The 20,499-nt window shown below is 34.2% G+C and overlaps 1 protein-coding gene across 8 annotated transcripts in view; it reads right to left on the reverse strand.

Moving 5' to 3' along the window:
- The window catches only part of LEKR1 (leucine, glutamate and lysine rich 1), a 186,479-nt gene that overhangs the window by 93,724 nt on the left and 72,256 nt on the right, over nucleotides 1-20,499 (reverse strand). For 7 of the 8 annotated variants that reach the window (XM_025879937.2, XM_025879929.2, XM_025879922.2 and 4 more), the window contains 2 exons: nucleotides 14,444-14,563; nucleotides 4,097-4,272 (listed from right to left, as the gene is read on the reverse strand). In XM_025879937.2, coding sequence (XP_025735722.1) covers nucleotides 4,097-4,272; nucleotides 14,444-14,563 — 296 coding nt within the window. Of the gene's footprint in view, nucleotides 1-4,096; nucleotides 4,273-14,443; nucleotides 14,564-15,410; nucleotides 15,531-20,499 lie in introns of those variants that run through there. The other variant, XM_073898245.1, reaches the window with a different exon arrangement.

The following is a 20,499-nucleotide window of genomic DNA, read 5'->3' on the forward strand; positions in this document are numbered from 1 at the left end:
GCTAAAATTAACAAGTCAGGAAACAACAGATGTTGGCAGTGATGCGGAGAAAGGGGAACCATCCCACACTGTTGGTGGGAATGCAAGCTGGTGCAGCCACTCTGGAAAACAGTATGGAAGTTCCTCAAAAAGTAGAAAATAGAGCTACCCTAGGACCCAGCAATTACACTACTGGGTATTTACCCCAAAGATACAAATGTAGTGATCCAAAGGGGCATGTGCACCCCAATGTTTATAGCAGCAATGTCCACGATAGCCAAACTATGGAAAGAGCTGAGATGTCCATTGACAGATGAATGGATAAAAAAGATGTGGGGTGTGTGTGTGTGTGTATATATATGTATACACACACACACACACACACACACATATACATACAATAGAATACTATTCAGCCATCAAAAAAATGAAATCTTGCCATTTGCAATGACGTGGATAGACCTAGAGCGTATCATGATAAGTGAGATAAGTCAATCAGAGAAAGATAATCATATGAATCTCACTGATATGTGTAATTTAAGAAACAAAACAGAGGATCATAAGGGAAGAGAGGAAAAAATAAAACAAGATAAAACCAGAGAGGGAGATAAACCATAAGAGACTCTTAAATCATAGGAAACAACCTGAGGATTGCGGGCAGGGACGGGGATGGGGGGATGGGGTAACTGGGTGATGGACATTAAAGAGGGCATATGATATAATGAGCACTGGGTATTATATAAGACTGGTGAATCACTGACCTTTACCTCTGAAACCAATAATATATGTTAATTAATTGAATTTAAATTTAAAAATATATAAAAAAAGAAAAAATAAATAAATGGAATACCATACCATAAAAAATCAGTTCAGCCTATGCATGTGGGTCTAAATTTATATATAGAAATATATTTTATATTAGTTATATATTAATAAATATATTTAAACTATAAGAACATTAATTTTCTTCCCTTATTTAAGGCTACAAGCCTGCCACAAGGAATACTTCTTTAGGATAAATGTGTGGACATATGTTTTTACTTGCAGGAGGGCATCAATACCAAAGAGAAAAATTTCAAGGATCATTGGATATGTGTATATTTAGTTTTATAAAAAATACCTGTCAGATCTTTTTTCAAAGTGGCTATAACATTTTATACTCTCACTTATTTGCATAAGAGTTCCAGTTGCTGTCCTTCCTCACCAACATCTACTGTTTTAAATCTTTTTCATTTTAACCAATTTGGTGGGTATATACTATTGACATCTGCATTTCCCTTTTGACCAATAACGTTGAGCACTTTTTCATGTCCTTATTGGTCTTTGTATGTGTTTCCTTGTAAAGTGTCTGCTTTTGGCCATTTTTGATTGGATTTTTTGGCCATTTTTGATTGGATTTTTTGTCCTTTTGTTACTGACTTGTCAGTGTTCTTTATGTAGGCTGGACAGCTGTTCTTTGTCACATGTTTTTTTTTTTAGGTATTTTTTCTGTGTGTGGCTTACCTATTCATTTTCTTAACAGCATCTTTTGATGAATAGAAGTTTTTAATTTTGATAAAGTCTAACACATCAATTTTTGGTATTTTTCTTACTTCTATGCCCTATCTAATAAACCTTCATTTACTACCAATTCATGAAGACATTTTGCTCTATTTCTTCTTCGATAGTTTTAGCTTTTATATTTAGTTTTACAATTTATCTTGAATTAATTTCATGTACAATGTAATGAAGGAGTTGAGGTATATTTTCCCATATGGGTATTTAGTTGTTCTATTACAATTTGTAAAATTTCTTAGAGAAATGAAAATATTTTGTATGATACTATAGAATAGTATACAGTATAGATACTGTAGAATTTCTTTCTCCCATTGGATTGTTTTGGCACATTTGTCAAAAGTGAAATAATCATACAAATAGGATCATTTACCTGGCTATTTTGTTCCAGTGATCCACTGATGATCCATATGCCATTATGCATATAAATCTTAGAGACAGGTGACATTAATTCTCCACTGTTTGGACACTTTTAAAAGAGTCACTTTTTAGTTTATTATCTTTTTAGCTTCTATGTCTTTTTGTATTTATTTTTTAGTGGTTGCTTTATGAGTTATATATCCTTTTTAGTCTACATATATATATTGCATTATATCACATAAAATACAAAAAGAGTGCAACCATTTGGGTCTATTTACTCCTTCTCTCCATCCTTTATGTTCTAGCTGTCATAAGTTAAATCAACATACTTTATAAAACCCACATATAATAATTCCTACTTTAAATAAGAATATACAATTTTTTTAAATTCAAAGGAAAGAAGTCTTTTTTACTTACCCATATTTATCACTTATGGTATATTTTAATCCATCCTAAGGGCCCTGGGGTTCTGTTCATTTTTTTTTCAATGTTTATCTCTGCTCTTCAAAATGAATAATTTCTACTGATCTATCTTAAATTCACCAGTTTTTTCTATAATCACAATATGCTATAGAAGTCTATCCAGTAAATTTTTATTTCAGATATTGTATTTTTCCATTCTTGAATATCCAATTTTTAATAGTTTTCTGAGATATTCTATCTTTTCACTCATTACTAGCTTATTTTCCTTTATGTCATTAAACATAGTTAACAGCTAATTTGAAATCCTGGTTAGTTACTTCTATCACCTGGATCAACTCAGGGTTGGTCTCTGCTGACTAATCTCTTGAGTATGGGCCATGTTTTCCTGTTTCTTCCCATACCAAGAAATTTTGGGTTGTATCCTGAACATTGGGGATGTTATGTTATGGAGACCCTGAATTGTTATGTTACTCTAAAGGGTAGTGATTTTGACATTGTTTTATTTTAACAAGCAGTTAACTTGGCTGAACTCAAACTGTAAAATATGTCTCCCCTTGGGTAAGCAGCAGCGAAAATATCAATTATTTTGGCCTTTGATGGGTTATTTCAAGTCTTCCCTGTGCACATGTATTTCAGGAATAGGCCAAAGATTTGGAAAGAGCTTACATGCAAACTCTGAGCTCTTCCTCTCTGATCATCTCTTTTCTGGAATATTCTTTCTCAGAGGCTGCCTTAATCTATGTCCTCCAATCTTCAAGCCAAAAGACTATAGATTTATATCAGAGTTTTAGCTTCCCTGCATGGAACACACTGTACCCTGCCCTCAATCTAATAGCCTTAAACAAACAAAAATAAAAACCAAACCCCAGGGAATTCACCCAGTTCCATTCTCTTCTTTTAACTAAAAAAAATTCATAGCCTTTTAAAAAAATATGTCAGTTTTAGATTCATAGTAAAATTAAGCAGAAAGTACAGAGAATTTCCATATAAATTCTGTCTTCACACATGAATAGCCTCAAAATCCTGCACCAGAGTGGGACATTTCTTATAATCAGTGAACCTACACATCATATTCACCCTCAAATCCTTAGTTTATATTAGGATTCACTCTCGATGTTTATATTCTATGGGTTTTGACAAATGTATAAAAACATGTATCCACCATTGTAGTATCATACAAAGTATTTTCATTGCTCTAAGAATCTTCCATGCTCAACCTATTCTTCCCCTCCCACCCTGGCAAAAACAGATTTCTTTACTGTATCTATAGTTTTACCCTTTCCAGAATGTCATTTAGTTAGAATCATATAGTATGTAGCCTTTTCACTCCAGATTGGCATCTTTCACTTAGTAATATGCATTCTTTCAATATTTGACATTCCCTCTGTTATGTGCTTGGTTTTGGTCACTCTCCAGTGTTTTTAAGTAGTTATTCTGTCCAGAATTTATCAGTCATCTGAGGGAAGGCTGATCCGACATAAAATACTAAATCATGAACAGAAGAAAAAGTTTTAAAATACAAATTGGCACATTTAACAGTAATAAACAGAATTCTGGTCACAGCTCAAGATAGATGTATCATGGTTTATTTTAGATCGGCCTATAATTATTGAATTTTAGGGCTCAAAGAAGTCATAATGGCCAGCCAGTTTACCAACCAACAACAAATTTAAAAGTTGATCATAAGTCCCATCAGATAAAATGAAGGATTATTTCATTACTTATGATGTACAATATAGCAAAAAAAAAGATGATTACATTCTAAATATATACAACAAACCTGTCAAGGCTGTTTCACTTATGGATTTAATTTGTAGAAAAACTTCTCCTTTCAGTGAAGTCCAGTTTTGAAAATTATCATATACTTCATTTTTAATACTGGTTAGCTCCCTTTTAGTAAAAGTAAGTAATGAAAGAGTCTTATTCCAGAAATATTTGTACTCCACCAATCTTTGACTGTAAAATAGTTTAAAAAATTAGAAATTTTTAAAATAGCAAGTATAACAAATATTTCTTTGAAAAAATGGTTTTCTTTGAAAAATGGTTTGAGAATGACCATATAATCTACTGTCTAAATGGAGACAATTTTGAATGTAAAAGGAGGTGCTATTTGTATTTTGCTGAGATGACAGATATAAACTGGAACCATCCCAGGAAAACAGGTATATGGTCACCCCAACTCATTTCCATTATTTTAACTATAAAGAAAGACAGCTAACTTTTTCATACACATTAATTCAATTAATGTTTTAAATTCATTCAACAGTAAATACTTAGTGAAGAAAATTAGGTCAAAGTGACTTAATCACAGAGCCAAAATGAGAATCTCAGATTCTTAGACAGTATTCTTGCTACATACCATGGTTCTCCAGGTATGTATAAAACCTGGGATAATAAAGAATACCTTTTAAAGTGACTGATCTAGTGCTTTTGCTTCGTGAAATGTCACAGTTCAAAAGTAATCACAGATTTTCTGCAATCTCAGTGATTTTATTACTTCAGATGTTCTGGCTATAATTTACCTAATAATCAAAAAAGATTCAGGCATAAATCTGGGAGTTATTAGCAAAAAAATGATGACTGAAGCCATGGAATTGTAATTATTTGGTTAATAATTATCTTCTTGAATGGACTAAATCTATAATGCAGGGACTACATCTGTCTTATTCATCACAGTTTCCCAAGCACCTAGCACAGTACCTACCACATAGTATATGCTCAACAAATACTGATGAATGAATGAGTAAAAATAATAGATCACCCAGCTGGAGGAATGAAGAAGTAAGAAGTGCTGAGGATAAGACACTGGATAACACTAATGTTTTATGGGACTAAAACAGAAAAGAATCTCTCAAAAAAAAACGAGGGAGTAAAAGAGAAGAAGAACCAAAAGAATTAATATCTGAAATCCAAGAAATAAGAGAATTTAAACAAAAAAGTAGTGGTCAGTGTTTAAGCCTTCAGATAAAGGCTGAACAGAGTGCACTGTATCTGGAATTAAGGAGGCCTCTGGTGATCTCAGAGAGAGGCATTAGGTAGGAAAGAACAGAGAAACAAAGCAGAAGTGACAAAACAGGTGATACCAGCAATCAAGAACCTTGACTTAAGTGGCAAGAAGAGAAAGAGGAAAATACAGAGTAGAATGGTTTGTTAAGACAGGAGACACCTGAGTGTGCACACAGCTAAGTAACAATACAAGTACAGTCAGAGGCTAAATAAAAACACAGAAAAAAGATGCAGTCAATTTCTTGTGCAAAGTCCTAGAAAGGACAGAGGTAGGGCAGAGGCTGAAAGATTAGCCTTTGTCAGGAAAATGGGTGGTGTCATTCTACTGGTAACTAAGGTCCACCTGAGTGATGAGAAGCCACAGGAGATGCCTCTATCAGCCTGCAGAGCTGGGAGCTAAGAGAGATGCTAATTTCAAAAAACAGAGGAGGAGTCGAAATAGATCACTTAATCAAGGGGGCCAAAAGTGAGAATGGGAAGTCTGAATGTAGAACCAGAAACTGGTAAGACAGGGAGACAAGAGCTATGAACTAAGTCAAGGTCAAGGGGCTAATGGTTTGGTGTAAGGCAGCTCCTGAGAGTAAGCCATGTGCATGGGAGTCAGGGCTTACAAGAATATTTAACAGAAAAAAAGACTGGATGTGGATTCAAGTGCTTCTGTGGATTCAAGGGCTTCTGTAGGGAGAAAATTCAAGCTTGTTAGCCAAGAGCAGATCCATATTCTATGGAGTCTAAATCTTATATGATTAGTGGTGAGTGGGAGGAGAGCTTCCTTGAAAAAAAGAATATAAGAATGATGTCTACATGAGGCACCTAGGTGGTTAAGTGACTGACTCTTGATTTAGGCTCAGGTCATGATCTCAGGGTTGTGAGATTGAGCCCCACCTCTGGCCCCGTGCTAGGTGTGGAACCTACTTAAGATTCTCTCTCCCTCTCCCTCTGCACCCCCACTCTCTCTCAACCATTCTCTAAAAAAAAAAAAAAAAAAAAATTGGTGACTACAAAATTAGGTTAAAAGTGTGTAATTAGCCATAGAATGAGAAAAATCATTACAAATAAAAATGTTAAAGTTGATGAATTCCACTAATATCATAAAACACAGGAAAATAATATAACTTCCTAATAAGTAACAGCTCTACAATACCTTTTATTTTTTTAAGATTTTATTTATTTATTTATTTTTAGAGAGCAAGCATGTGCACCATGCGTCAGTGGTGGAAAGGGGTGGAGGGAGAGGGAAAGAATCTAGAGCAGACTCCGTGCTGTGTACAGAACCCAACTTGGGGCTTGATATCACAACTCTGAGATCATGACCTGAGCCGAAACCAAGAGTCAGAGGCTTAACCAACTGAGCCACCCAGGCACCCTCTTTGCAATTTTTGTCTACATGTCCTACAACCACTTGTCCATATGAGAACCAATTTATATAATACTTTATGTGGAGAAAATATAAAAATTATATAGCCTTTCATCTAGTATGGCCATTAGTTTTTTATTATTGGTAGTTTTGAAAGATTCTTTCAGTATGGTTCATTATTGATAACACTGTAAATATACATTGTCCAATTTGGAAAAAACTTATCAAATTTTTTTATATGATTATAAGATTAGGAACATTTCAAGTGTTTTCAGAAAATGACTAGGCTTAAATTGTCTTTGAAATGAGGAAGTTCATAAGCCAATTTATCTTAGATGTCCTTGAAGTGGTATGATTTTTATCTTGTATTCAGTGATAGTAGCTTTTGTAAATCGGCAAGACGCTTAAATCTTTCTTCAATGTGTTTGAATAATTAACTCCACTTCATTGAATGGATTATGAAATAATCCAAGAGCTTTTGTTTAAAATATCTTTTTCTTAATGAATTCACCTGTAATATAATCTGAAAAAAAGTTACAATTTTTATGTGAGAATAATTTCTATGTTTAACTTGATCTTTCTTGTTTTTATTCCATTAATTTTTTAAAATTCACACACATACAAATTTTTAGTCGGTGATGTTTTGCTTTTTTTTTTTTAAAGATTTTATTTATTTATTTGTCAGAGAGAGAGAGGGAGAACAAGCAGGAGGGGAGAGGCAGGCAGAGGGAGAAGCAGGCTCCCTGCCAAGCAAGGAGCCTGATGCGGGACTAGATCCCAGGACCCTGGGATCATGACCTGAACCAAAGGCAGATGCTTAACCAACTGAGCCACCCAGATGCCCCAATGTCTTGACTGTATTATTGAAGCATTCTAAAATGTCTTTCCAAATGGCAGCTTTAATAGTGTATTTTCAACTCAATTTTCCCTTACTCAGACTCCCAAAATATTTGTGACTACCCAATGGCACACCAACATCAGAAATTTAAGAAAGGGGAAATCAGAGTGGAAAAAGAATTTTAACCAATTACAATTAGGCCACCTTACTATTGCTAGGGGCCCTCTGAGAACCTTAGAAGTGGCTCCTGAGTGAAGGGATCTGAAATTTAAGCATCATTTCATTCACAGTAAATGATGTCTGTGTTTATAACATTAACTTCCTTTGTGAAATATGAAGGAAGACACAGCTGCTGAGAACTGAGTAGTCTAAGCAGAATAGTGAGGATTTAGAATAGTATTGTAAGAACTAAAGGCCTGGTGTTTAATAGTTGGTAAGTATGAAGACTGACAGTTGTAAGGGTAATGACAACTAAATGAGCAGGGGTAAAAGGAGTTGGAATATTGGTAAACTCCTCTAGACAGAAACATCCTCCATGTAGAAAATCCTAAAGAACATACACACACACACACACACACACACACAGCCCAAATACTAGAACAAATAAACAGGTTCATCAATGTCACAGGTTATAGGATATATGATCCACATGCAAAAGTCAGTTTTACGTCTGTATACTAACGGTGGTCAATTGCAAAAATAAAATTAAGAAAACGATCCCACTCATAATAACAACAACAAGAATAAAATACTTAAAAATAAGTTCTAAAAGGAGTGCAAAGACTTATAAAGGCATAACTTGGAGACATTGCAGGTTTGGTTCCAGACCACCACAATAAAGCAAACTTCACAATAAAGTGAGTCAAATGAATTGTTTGGTTTCCCAGTGCATATAAAAGTTATGTTTACACTATACTGTAGTCTATTAAGTGCACAAAAGTATCATGTCTTAAAAAACAATGTATACATCTTAATTAAAAATACTTTATTGCTAAAAAAAATGCTACTGTATGCGTTTTCAGTGAGTCACAATCTTTTTTGCTGGTGGAGGGTGTTGCCTCAGTGTTGATGGCCTGCTAAAACTGATCAGGGTGATGGTTGCTGAAGGTTGGGATGACTGCGAAATTATCTTTTTTATTTTTTTAATGGTACAAAAAAGGTGACTTTTGTTTTCTTTTTTGAAAAAGGTGATTTTATTAAAGCATGGGGACAGGACCTGTGGGCAAAAAGAGCTGCTGCCCTGGGGTTTTGAGGATGACTGATTATACATTTGGGAGTTAGGGGAGATAAGGAAAAAGGGAGGTTTTCAAAAGGACTTTAATATGCTAAAGAGGACTTAAAATAAGACAGCAATGAAGTATGCCATGCCAATTGACTCTTCTTTGCACAAATGATTTCTCTGTAGCATGCAATGCTGTTTGAAAGCATTTTACCCACAGAACTTCTTTCAAAATTTGAGTCAATGCCCTCAAATCCTGCCCACCACTTTATCAACTAAGTTTATGTAATGTTCTAAATCTTTTTTATCATCTCAACAATCTTCCTAGCATCTTCACCAAGAGTAGATTCTATCCCAAGAAGCCAGTTTCTTTGCTCATCCATACGAAGCAACTCCTCATCTGTTAAAGTTATATCATGAAATTATAGCAATTCAGTCTTATCTTTAGGTTCCACTTCTAACTCTAGTTCTCTTGCTTTTTCCACCACACCAGTTACTTCCTTCACTGAAGTCCTGAACTCCTCAAAGTCATCCATGAAGGTTGGAATCAACTTCTTGTAAACTCCTGTTCATGTTTATATTTTGACCTCTTCCCATGAATCACAAATGTTCTTAATGGCATCTAGAATGTTAAATCTTTCCCAGAAAGTTTTCAGCTTACTTTGCCCAAATCCATCAAAGCAATCACAATCTATGGCAGCTAGAGCCTTACAAAATGTATTTCTTAAGTAGTAAGACTTAAAAGTCAAAATTACTCTTTGATCCGTGGGCTGCAGAATGGATGGCATGAAAACATTAATCTAATTGTACATGTCCATTAGAGCTCTTGGATGACCAGGTGCCTTGTCAATGAGCAGTCATATTTTGAAAGGAATATTTTTTTCTGAGCAGTAAGCATCAACAATAGGCTTAAAATATTTAGTAAACCATATGGTATACATATTTGCTATCATCCAGGCTTTGTTGTTCTATTTCTAGAGTATAGGCAGAGTAGATTTAGCATAATTTTTAAGGGCTCTTGAATTTTCAAATTTAAAAATGAGCATTGGCTTCAACTTAAAGTCACCAGCTGCATTAGCCCCTAACAAGAGAGTCAGCCTTTTTTTGAAATTTAAAAACAGGCATTGACTTCTCCTCTCTAGTTAAGAAAGTCCTAGGTGACATCTTTTCCCAACAGAAGTTGTTTTGTCTATATTGCAAATCTCTTGTGTAGTGTGGCCACCTTCATTACTTTTCATAGCTAGATCTTCTGCAAACTTGCTGTATAGCTTCTACATCAGCACTTGCTCCTTCATCTTGCATTTTTATGTTATAGAGATGGCTTCTTTTCTTCAACGTCATGAACCAACCACCACTAGCTTCAAACTTTTCTTAAACAACTTCCTTACCTTTCTCAGCCTCCATAGATAGAATTGAAGAGTTGGGGCCTTGCTCTGGATTGGGCTTTGGCTTAAGAGACTGTTGGGGCTGGTTTGATATTCTATCCAGACCACTAAAACTTTCTCCATATCAGCAATAAGGCTGTTTTGCTTCCTTATCACTCATGTGTTCACTGGAGTAACACTTTTAATTTACCTCAAGAGCTTTTTTTTTTTTTTTTTTTGGCATCCTCAAACTTGGATAACTGTTTGGCACAAGAGGCTTAGCTTTTGACATATCTTGGCTTTTTGTTTGTTTACTGACTTCAAGTTTTTATTTAAATTCTAATTAGTTAACATATATGGTAAAATTGGTTTCAGATGTAGGATTTAGTGATTCATCACTTACATATAACACCCAGTGCTCACCACAGCTAGTGCCCTCCTTAATGCCCATCACCCATCTAGCCCATCCCCCACCCACCTCCCTCCATCAACCCTCAGTTTGTTCTCTAGAGTTAAAGAGTCTCTTATGGTTTGTTCCCCCCTTCTTTTTTTCCCTTCCCCTATGTTCATCTGTTTTGTTTCTTAAATTCTACATATGATTGAAACCACATGGTATGTCTTTCTGTGACTGACTTATTTCGCTTAGCATAATACACTCTAGCTCCATCCACATCATTGCAAATGGCAAGATTTCATTCTTTTTGATAGCTGAGTAATATTCCATTACACACACATATCCACTGCTGAATGAAAAAAGAAGATGTGCTAGATTAAAAAAAGACATGAAATAACAAGTGTTGGCAAGGATGTGGAGAAAAAGGAACCCTCATGCACGATTGGTGGGAATGCAAACTGATACAGCCACTGTAGAGAACAGTATGGAGGCTTCTCAAAAAACTAAAAATAGAAACATCTTATGATCCAATATTTCCACTATTGGATATTTACCTAAAGAAAAAGAAAATTATAAATGAGCATTAATATATGCTAATTCAAAAGGTATATGTACCCCTATGTTTACTGCAGCATTATTTACAATAGCCAAGATATGGAAGCAATCTAAATGTCTACTGACAGATGAATGAATAAGGAAGATATGGTATCTCTAAACAATGGAATATTATGCAGCCATAAAAAGGATGAGATCATGCCATTTGCAACAACACAGATGGAGCTGGAGGGTATTATGCTGAGTAAAGTACATCAGACTAAGAAAGACAAATACCATATGATTTCACTTGCATGTGGAATCTAAAAAAAAAATGAATAAACAAAAAGTAGAATCAGACCACACTGTCTGATTCCATATATCCAAAATGTCCAGAAAAATGCAAATCTATAGAAACAAAGAAGATTAGTGATTGTTAGGACAGGTGGTGAGAACAGAGACTGAGTGCAAATTGCATGAGAATCTTAGGAGTGACTCAAATGTTCTAATATTGGATGTGGTAAAGGTTGCCCAACTTAGTAGGTCTTACAATGTAAAAATCATTACATTGTGCTCTTAACATGAATGAATTTTGTAGTAATTGTATACCAACAAACCTGTATAAAATAAGATGTGATATGATAAACTATGAGATTGAGAATACAAAACAAAATAAAGCCAGATGACAGAGTCTAGATTGACAAATTAAAAAAGTAAGGGGGCATTTGGGTGGCTCAGTCACTAAAGCATCCAACTCTTGATTTTGGCTCAGGTCATGATCTCAGGGTTGTGAGATTGAGCCCTGCACTGGGGTCCACACTGGGTGTGGAACCTGCTTAAGATTCTCTCTCTCCCTCTCCCTCTCTCCCCCTTCCATCTCTAAAAAAAAAAGGTAAGTACTTTATATTTCAAACAATTTATGAAAGATTCACAATAGGAATCCTCTAAAAGTAAACACTGCCTAAAATATTTCAAATACAGATTGCTTTGGAGCACTGGATTTATATACAGATTTACAGAAAGTGAAGTATACTTATATTCCATACTATTTTTTAGTGTCCATTTTACAGGCCTTCTAAACTTAATTCCCATTCTCAAAGGCATTTTATTCTGAATAGCAGATGTGCTGAGCCAATTGAGGCAGACCACACACACTCCTGATCACCTCCTTGGCAAGAGACAGGTTGGAAATGATGTCAGGAAAAACAAAGCATGATGAACATTTTTCTGGAGGCTAGGTGATTAAGCCCAGTTGCAATTAAGTAAATGACAGAATAATTTTAAAAGAGCAATGCGACTCAAAGACACAGTTCATTGATCTATTAAAAGTTCCTTTTGGGACACCTGGGGGGCTCAGTGGGTTAAGTGCCTGCCTTCGGCTCAAGTCATGATCCCAGGGTCCTGGGATGGAGTCCTGCATCAGGCTCCTTGCTCGACAGGGAGCCTGCTTCTCCCTCTGCCTGCCACTCCCCCTGCTTGTGTTCTCTCTCTCTCTCTCTGATGAATAAATAAATAAAATCTTAAAAGAAAAAAAAAGGGAAAGTTCCTTTTGGGCTCCACAAATAAAATGATTATATCTGAGCACCTAAAGTTCATGCTTCTTTTCTTTGCCACATTTAGAGAGATAATAAGCTCCTTTTCTTCTGTATTCTAGTAGAAATTTTTAGGATAAATTACTATAAAATCAGCTTTTAGTAATGCAACAAAATCACTGACCCTATAAATTTTGTTTTTATTTTCACCAGACTGCCTGTTCCTATGCAATGTAACTACTAGTGAGGAATAAAACCAGTAATCATTTCTATTCGTAGATTATAAACTTTTATTTGTACTAAGTGTTTAGTTAGATGGTTACTTCGAAAATTGCTTTTTAGTAAATGCTATGCTTTTATATGTCAGACCCCAGACTCCCAATTTATAATCTTTTAGCTAAAAATAAACAAAAGTCACATATCTATTGAAATTTTTTTTTAAAATAAGCAGTTAAAAGTATAACTCAAAATGATAAAACCAGAACACAATAAAAGTAACAATACGCCTCAGTTTTTTTCAAGAATTTAAAATGCTACAAATCACATGTAAAATGTGAACATTTTATCAGTCTTAATATTTTAAAGCAGCATTAATTATTTAATCTAGTCCTGGTCTAACCTTTAAAATTCAGTCAATCCTACCACCCACAATGGCATTAATGGATAAAATAAATGGGACTTTCTTAGCAGACCTGAGCCAGAACTATTGGAAGAGCCAACTGGTCAGCCTGACTAAAGTGAAGAACTGGAGTCACCTGCTGGTTCAATACCAGATTTCTAGGACAAGGCAGAAAAGATTTCTGATGACAAAAATGATCATCTGTTTTATGAGTAGACTCATTGATTCAAAAATTATTTATTGAGCATCATTATGTACAAGGCATTTATGAAAGGCAGTTGACCAGCAGATGATCACCAGATAGTATATTAAAAAAATATTAGCCCAGGTAATTTTTTTAATGGAACAATGTCTCTGGCAACAACTAGTAGACTGAAAAAGAAAAGAAAGGAATCTAACATTCAAAATATTCATTCAACATATTTTTTTAGTAACCCAGAACCTGTGTCTATTTATAATGCTCATTTAACTAACTTATTTCCCTTTTCTAAAGATAAGTTACTCAATTTTGAAAAGAATCACTGTTTCTGATATTCTCAATATATTCAATTCCAATTTTATAAAAGAAAATGAACTTCCTAATTTATTTAGAACATTGGGTTTTACCTTTAGGTATTATAAGCCCTCCAAAGATTATATAAAAGCAGGATTAACACCATTTATGTTGGAGATTTTGAAATTTAGGAGGTCTATTACTATCATTTAGAAAGTTACCCTATTCTAGGGGTGCCTGGGTGGCTCAGTTGGTTAAGCATCCAACACTTGGTTTTGGTTCAGGTCATGATCTCTGGATCCTGAAATGAGCCCCTAGCTGGGCTCCACACTCAGCAGGGAGTCTGCTTGAAGATTCTCTCCCTCTGCTCCTCCCCTACTCATGCCCACATGCACACTCTTTCTTTCTCTCTCAAATAAATACATATTTTTTTAAAAAAGTTATTCTATTCTATTACTTTTTGTATCACGGACTATCAGGCAGGGAATTGAATATACCAAGAAATACTGGTCAAGAGAAAAATGAATTAGTTACTGTGCTTTCATTCTAAATGTTACTGCACAATAAAAGCAAGGTGTTTGCCTGATTTAAATATATTGCTAAAACTATTCAGTTGAGCTAATGGTCAAAAAAACCCCAAGAGAAGTTGTTTCCTTTTTTTCCAACCACACCAAATATAGAAACTATATTACTAAAATCTGTTTGAATGTTTATAAAGTTAATGCACTTTTTCAATCCTTATCATTTTCAATTCTCTAAAGACAATCTTACCTGAATACTTGTGATTGTCTCTGCTTAATTTTTAATTCATGTTGCAAATGACTCAATTCTTTCTGTACTCTCTGAAATTCATATTGTTGACTTTTTAACTGCATGCTTACATCTTGAATTCTAAAAATATAAACAAACAACATCCATTACAAATATTCCTTCCTGAGAATTTTATTAAATTAAAATTTAAATACACTCAATAAAAATAAATGTTAAAAAAACTATGCATCTTTATATATGCTAAATGAATGTACAGAAAAAGTATGGAGAAACACATATCAAACACCAATATCCCTGGGGAGGAGAGTGGAACTGATGGGTAGGGGAAAGGCAAAGAACATCGAAGGGAGGCATAACTTTTACTCTGTATCTTTTGTATTGTTCAAATTTTTCAATGAACATGCATTTTCACTTGAATTACTAATTAAAATGTAACTACACAAATATCAATTTAATTTTTATTAAAAGTAATACATCTATACAATTTCAAATGTCAAATATTACTAAAAGAGCTAAAGAAAGAACAGTAATCATTGCCTTTACCTCAATTCCCACTTCCCAAAACAACTTTCAACATTTTTTCTGATTCCTCTAGTATTTCCTTCTATATAACTAAATAACATGCTTATATTGTTATTCCTTAATATTTCAGTGTTCCTTAATATTTAGATATTACTTAGTAAATTACAAATCAGTTGAGATCTGATTCTGCTAGATATAACTGAGACCTAAATATGATAGCTTAAATATACAAGAGTATATTATATTGCATAAGACAAATGTATTGTTAGCCAATCCGATGCTGATAATAGCCTTATAGAGTCATCAGAGTCCCAGGATCCTTACAACTTTCTGGTCTACCACCTTTGGTGTGTGTTCTTTATTTTCATTGACCACGATAGTGGCAGAAACCCCAACAACTCCTTTCCCATTCCAGACCAGCAGCAAGAGGAGAATAATGGCTCACTCTGTTTTAAAGAGACTTCTTGGAAGTACCACCGATTACTTCTGCTGAACTTAGACATTAGACACATGGCCATACCTATTTCAAGTAAAGCAGATATATCCACAGTTCTATTACTAAGGAAGAAAGAACAATGATGTTAGGGTAGGTAGCTAGCAGCTTATATCACAATCCTAAAAAGAACTGACCCTCCTACACATACCTATACTCATACACACATACAAACACACGTCTTTCTCATCTCACCCTCCCAGTTTAAATAAACCTTTCAATTTAGTATTTACATTATTCTTAACTAGTGAGCCACATGTTATGATATGATCACATTTCTTTTCTTGTACAACTTTTTGTTGTCCCTGGATTAAAAAAACATCTCCTTTTCTTCTCAGTTTTCTGTGTGCCTATCACTGATACATCTTCCAAATCTGACAGAGGTGTAATTCTTCTTTCTCAACACCTTCAGACACAGCAGAAAACTCTTCAATATCATATCTTTTCTAGGAAATATCCTTCCCAGAGCTCTCTATTCCCCTGCTCCAGTGTGGGTATTCTCTCAATTGACTATACAACTGTCATCCTGGGACTTTCCTTTCTTGTCATTTCAGGAACTGTCCTCAGCTCTCTTTCATGTCAAATCCTCTGTATCTTGGCTCTAAAGTCTTCCTCCTCTATGGTGTACTCCTTTTGGTGGAATAAATCCTCCAGGAGCATTTTGTGCATGAGAGGTAAATTTGAGAATGTGAATATCTGAAAATGTCTTTACTATATATCAGACTGGACAGTTTAGCTGAATACAGATCCATCCATGAGAAAAATATTCTTCATGTGAAAATTAGGGTACCGTCCTCTGTTACCTAAATTCTGGTGCTGTTTTGCAAAGTCCGATGCCATTCTAATTCCTACTTCTTTGTATGATACATGGTAGCTTCTCCCTACTCTGCCCCTGCCCTGGTTCAGAAGCTTTAACATTTTTCTCTCTTCACTTAGTATTCTTAAATTTCATCACAACATATTATCGTGTCAGTCTTTTGTCATTCTCTGTGCTGGGCACTTCATGAGTATTTGTTTTGGAAACTGATGTTTAGTTCCAGGAACTTTACCCTAAGGAGAATGATTCCTTCCCTACCATTTTCTGTTTCCTTTCTGGAACATCCTTCTATTTGGATGTGGAACCATCTGGAGACATCTAATTTTCTTAAATTTTTTTGCCATCTTACTACTTTGGACATTTTGTTTTAATTTCATTATCTTCCATTCTGCCTCTAAAATTTTTAATTTCTATCATATTTTAATTTTCAGGAATTCTTTCTTATTCTTCAAAAGGTCCCTTTTTTATTACCCCTTGTTCTTATTTCATGGATACAATTTCTTCTCTTATTCTTTTGATGATAATTTTGATATCAATTACCCTGTGTTTTAAAGTTTTCTTCAGCTTATTGCATTGCTTCTGTTTCCTCTATGTTTTTAAATTTTTTCTTTGCTTTGTTTTTTGTCTTTCACATTTGAAGCCTCCCTTACAGTCTGGAGATCCTTTGCTGTCTATTCATATTTACAATGAAGACTGTTGGTCCAATTTCTACAAATTAATAATGATGAAGGGAGAAAAGGGGGGGAGGGTGGCTTTTCTAGATAAAAAAGAAGCAACAAAAGTGACATGTGGATCTTGTATAGAACCAGATTCAAACAAATAAACTAAATTTGTTTAAATACTAAGGAAATTTGATTATTAACTGAGAATTAGAAAATACAGAGGAACTATTCCTAATTTGGGGATAATGATACTGTTGTTATATAACAAAATGACACATCACACTGAAGTAAAGAGGGATGAAAATAGCATGCAGTCTTGGGTTTTCCTTAAATTACTTTAGCAAACAACAGAAACAAAGGGACAAATGAAACACATATGACAAAAATCATGGCAATTTTTGAATCTGTAATAATGGATATTTATTATGCTATTTTCTTTAAAAAATATAACAAATGAGACATCGAAATGCCTTAAGCTTCTGTGGTGTGCGCTGGAATTATTAAATGATGGGCTTCAACTGTGGGGAGATCATGTGGGGAATTAGATATTTTGATAGTACCTATGCCATCTGCCAGAGTTAGGACAAGGTAATTAAAAGTCTTTGGGGAGAAAGAATGGGAGAGAGGTTCTGAAAGCCTAAATGCACTTCTAAAATATTTTTAATAAATTCTATTTTCAGCCTCACTTTGTATCCACAACAAGTATTTCTTTTGGCATACTAAGGGAAAAAAAATCAGCCAAATGTTGTTTTCAGGAGTCACATCTAAAAAAAAAAAAATTAACAGAAATGTAGAAAATAAAAGGTTAGAAAAATATATACCAGATGTTTTAAAAATCATAAAAGATATACATTAATATTAACAACTAGCAATACAATAGAACCCTTTAGTTTTAATAAAAATCCCAATCTACCAAGAAAAATAATGATCATGAACTTTCATATACCCAAAACATGGCTTCAAAACATAAAGAAATATCTGTTAAAAATCCAATGAGAACAAATTATTCATCATAATGGGAGTTATTAACACATTTCTCACAGAAATGGAATGGTTACACTGATATGAAAAATAGTAAAGATACTGAGGATTTGAATAACATAATTAACAAACTTGATGCATGGATATAATTAGAGGTTATATCTAATAATCATTCTTTCAAACACATGGTATAATCACAAAAACTGACCATGTAACCAGCCACAATTAAAATTTTAATATGTTCTTGGGGCGCCTGGGTGGCTCAGTTGGTTAAGAGACTGCCTTCAGCTCAGGTCATGATCCTGGAGTCCTGGGATTGAGTCCCGCATCGGTCTCCCTCCTCGGCAGGGAGTCTGCTTCTCCCTCTGACCCTCTTCCCTCTCGTGCTCTCTATCTCATTCTCTCTCTCTTAAATAAATAAATAAAGTCTTTTAAAAAAAATAAAAAAATAAAAAAATAAAATTTTAATATGTTCTTAAAAAGAAAAAAAATCATATACACAATTCATTGCTTATAGTAAAATTACATGAAACATTTACAACAAAAAGCCAATTAAAAAATCTACATACTGGAAACTTAAACATACATCTAACAAACGTTGGGCCAAAGAGGAAATAAAAATAAATACTATAAACTATTTAGAAATAAATAAGGGAAACATGATATGCCAAAGGACTCAGAGAAAAACTTATAGTCTTAAATTCATTTATTTAAAAAAATGAATGGGTATTCTGAATGTCATGATCCAAGAGAAATGTATAAATGACAAAAAACAATCAATGCTCAGAAGCAAGGTACCCCAGTAGCAATGAGCACACCCAATTCTCACATCTTGGTTTCTAAATACCACTTCCCAATAAAAGAAACCAAGGCATCTTAGAGAATTGGTTGATTCCAGAATTGGCTGGGGCAGGGAAAATCTAAGGCAAGCTTAGAACATTTTGCGGTGCCAGAAAGTAAGGAAGAGCTCAAGAAAGATAGGGCACAGGTGCCACCTGAAATCTCCTAACAGCCAAAACTGGAACAGTTTAGAAACAAAATAAATAACTATAGTATTTGAGTATAACCCACAAAATAAAAGTGAATGATCCCATACTGATATTAAGTAACTGAACAGATAAATAAATGGAAGAGAAGGAAGAGCCCTTCCCTCACAAAGAAACTCCAATTAATAAATATAGAAGGAATAAGGGAAGTATTTACTCCAAGATATGTATTAATTGCAAAGGGAAAAATAATAATTTTACAGTGGAGGAACCTGGCAAACACCACCTTAGCCAAGTGATCAAGGTCAACATCATCTGTAAGAAGACATATTGACAGCATATATACTCTACCATGATATACACTGAGAAGGGCACATCACTTCTGTGGTACTCTTGCCAAAAATGAATAATCTCAATAAAATTATGAGTAAATATCAGACAAACCCAAATTGAGGGATATTCTACAAAATAACTGAAAAGTACTCTTGAAAAGCCTTGGGTCATGAAAGGCAAAGATTAAGAAACTGTCACAGCCCAAAGAAGGCTAAAACAGTATGAGCTCTAAATGCAATGTGTGATTCCAGACTGAATCCTGGACTGAAGAAAAAGATGTTAGTAGCAAAACTGATACAATCAAATAAAGTCTGTAGGTTATAGTATTGTACCAATTTTAATTTCTTAGTTTTTATAGTTGTACCATAGTTATGTAAGGTATTAACATTAGGGAAAGCTGGGCATATGGAAACTCTATTATTTTTGCAATCTTCTACAAATCAAAATTACTTCAAAATAAAAAGTTAAAAAATAATCACACATACATATGCAATGAATAATTTGTACACGTCAAACATATCTGTAGTATAAATTGTGTAAAAAGGTGGGTGTGTTTTAAATTTTGGAGGTTAATGGCAAAATAAAAGGAAATAACTTTCATGGTCAATACTGGAGGAACACTAAATAACCTATATTCCTATGTAATACTATATAAAAAAGAAAAAAGGAATAAAGTAGATCTCTATGTCCTGGCATGGAAAAAATACCGAAACTAATTATGGAGGAAAAAGCAAAGCTGTAATTTACAGATCAGTAAAAGCTTTCAAACACTTCTCGTGGGAATGTAAATTAATACAACTACTTTGAATACATAGTTGGATCTATAAACCTGGCCATATGTATATGGCCATAATCCAGAATTTCCGCACCTAGTACATACCCAACAGAAATGTGCTCATATATTCACCAAAGACATGCACATGAATGCTCACAGCAACAGTGATTATAATAGCCCTGAATCAAAAACAGCCCAAATGCCCATCCACAGCAGAGCAGATAAATCCACTGTGGTATATTCATACCATAGAAAACTGAACAGCAACAGGAATGAACAGCAGCTACCCAATACAACATAGATGCATCTCACAAACATAACGTTAAGTGAAGGAAAGCAGACAAAAGAATGTACACTATATAATTCCATTTACATAAAGTTTTAAAAAAAGGCAAAATTAATCTATGGTGTTATAAATTAAGATAGTAAATTCCTTTCAGTGGGTGACAGTAAGAGAGGTAAAGAAAGCTTCTGGAAGGATGTTATG

Source organism: Callorhinus ursinus, unplaced genomic scaffold (genome assembly GCF_003265705.2).
Source record: "Callorhinus ursinus isolate GAN/ISIS: 27379988/994484 unplaced genomic scaffold, GSC_fseal_2.0 scaffold1, whole genome shotgun sequence".
NCBI lineage: Eukaryota > Metazoa > Chordata > Mammalia > Carnivora > Otariidae > Callorhinus > Callorhinus ursinus.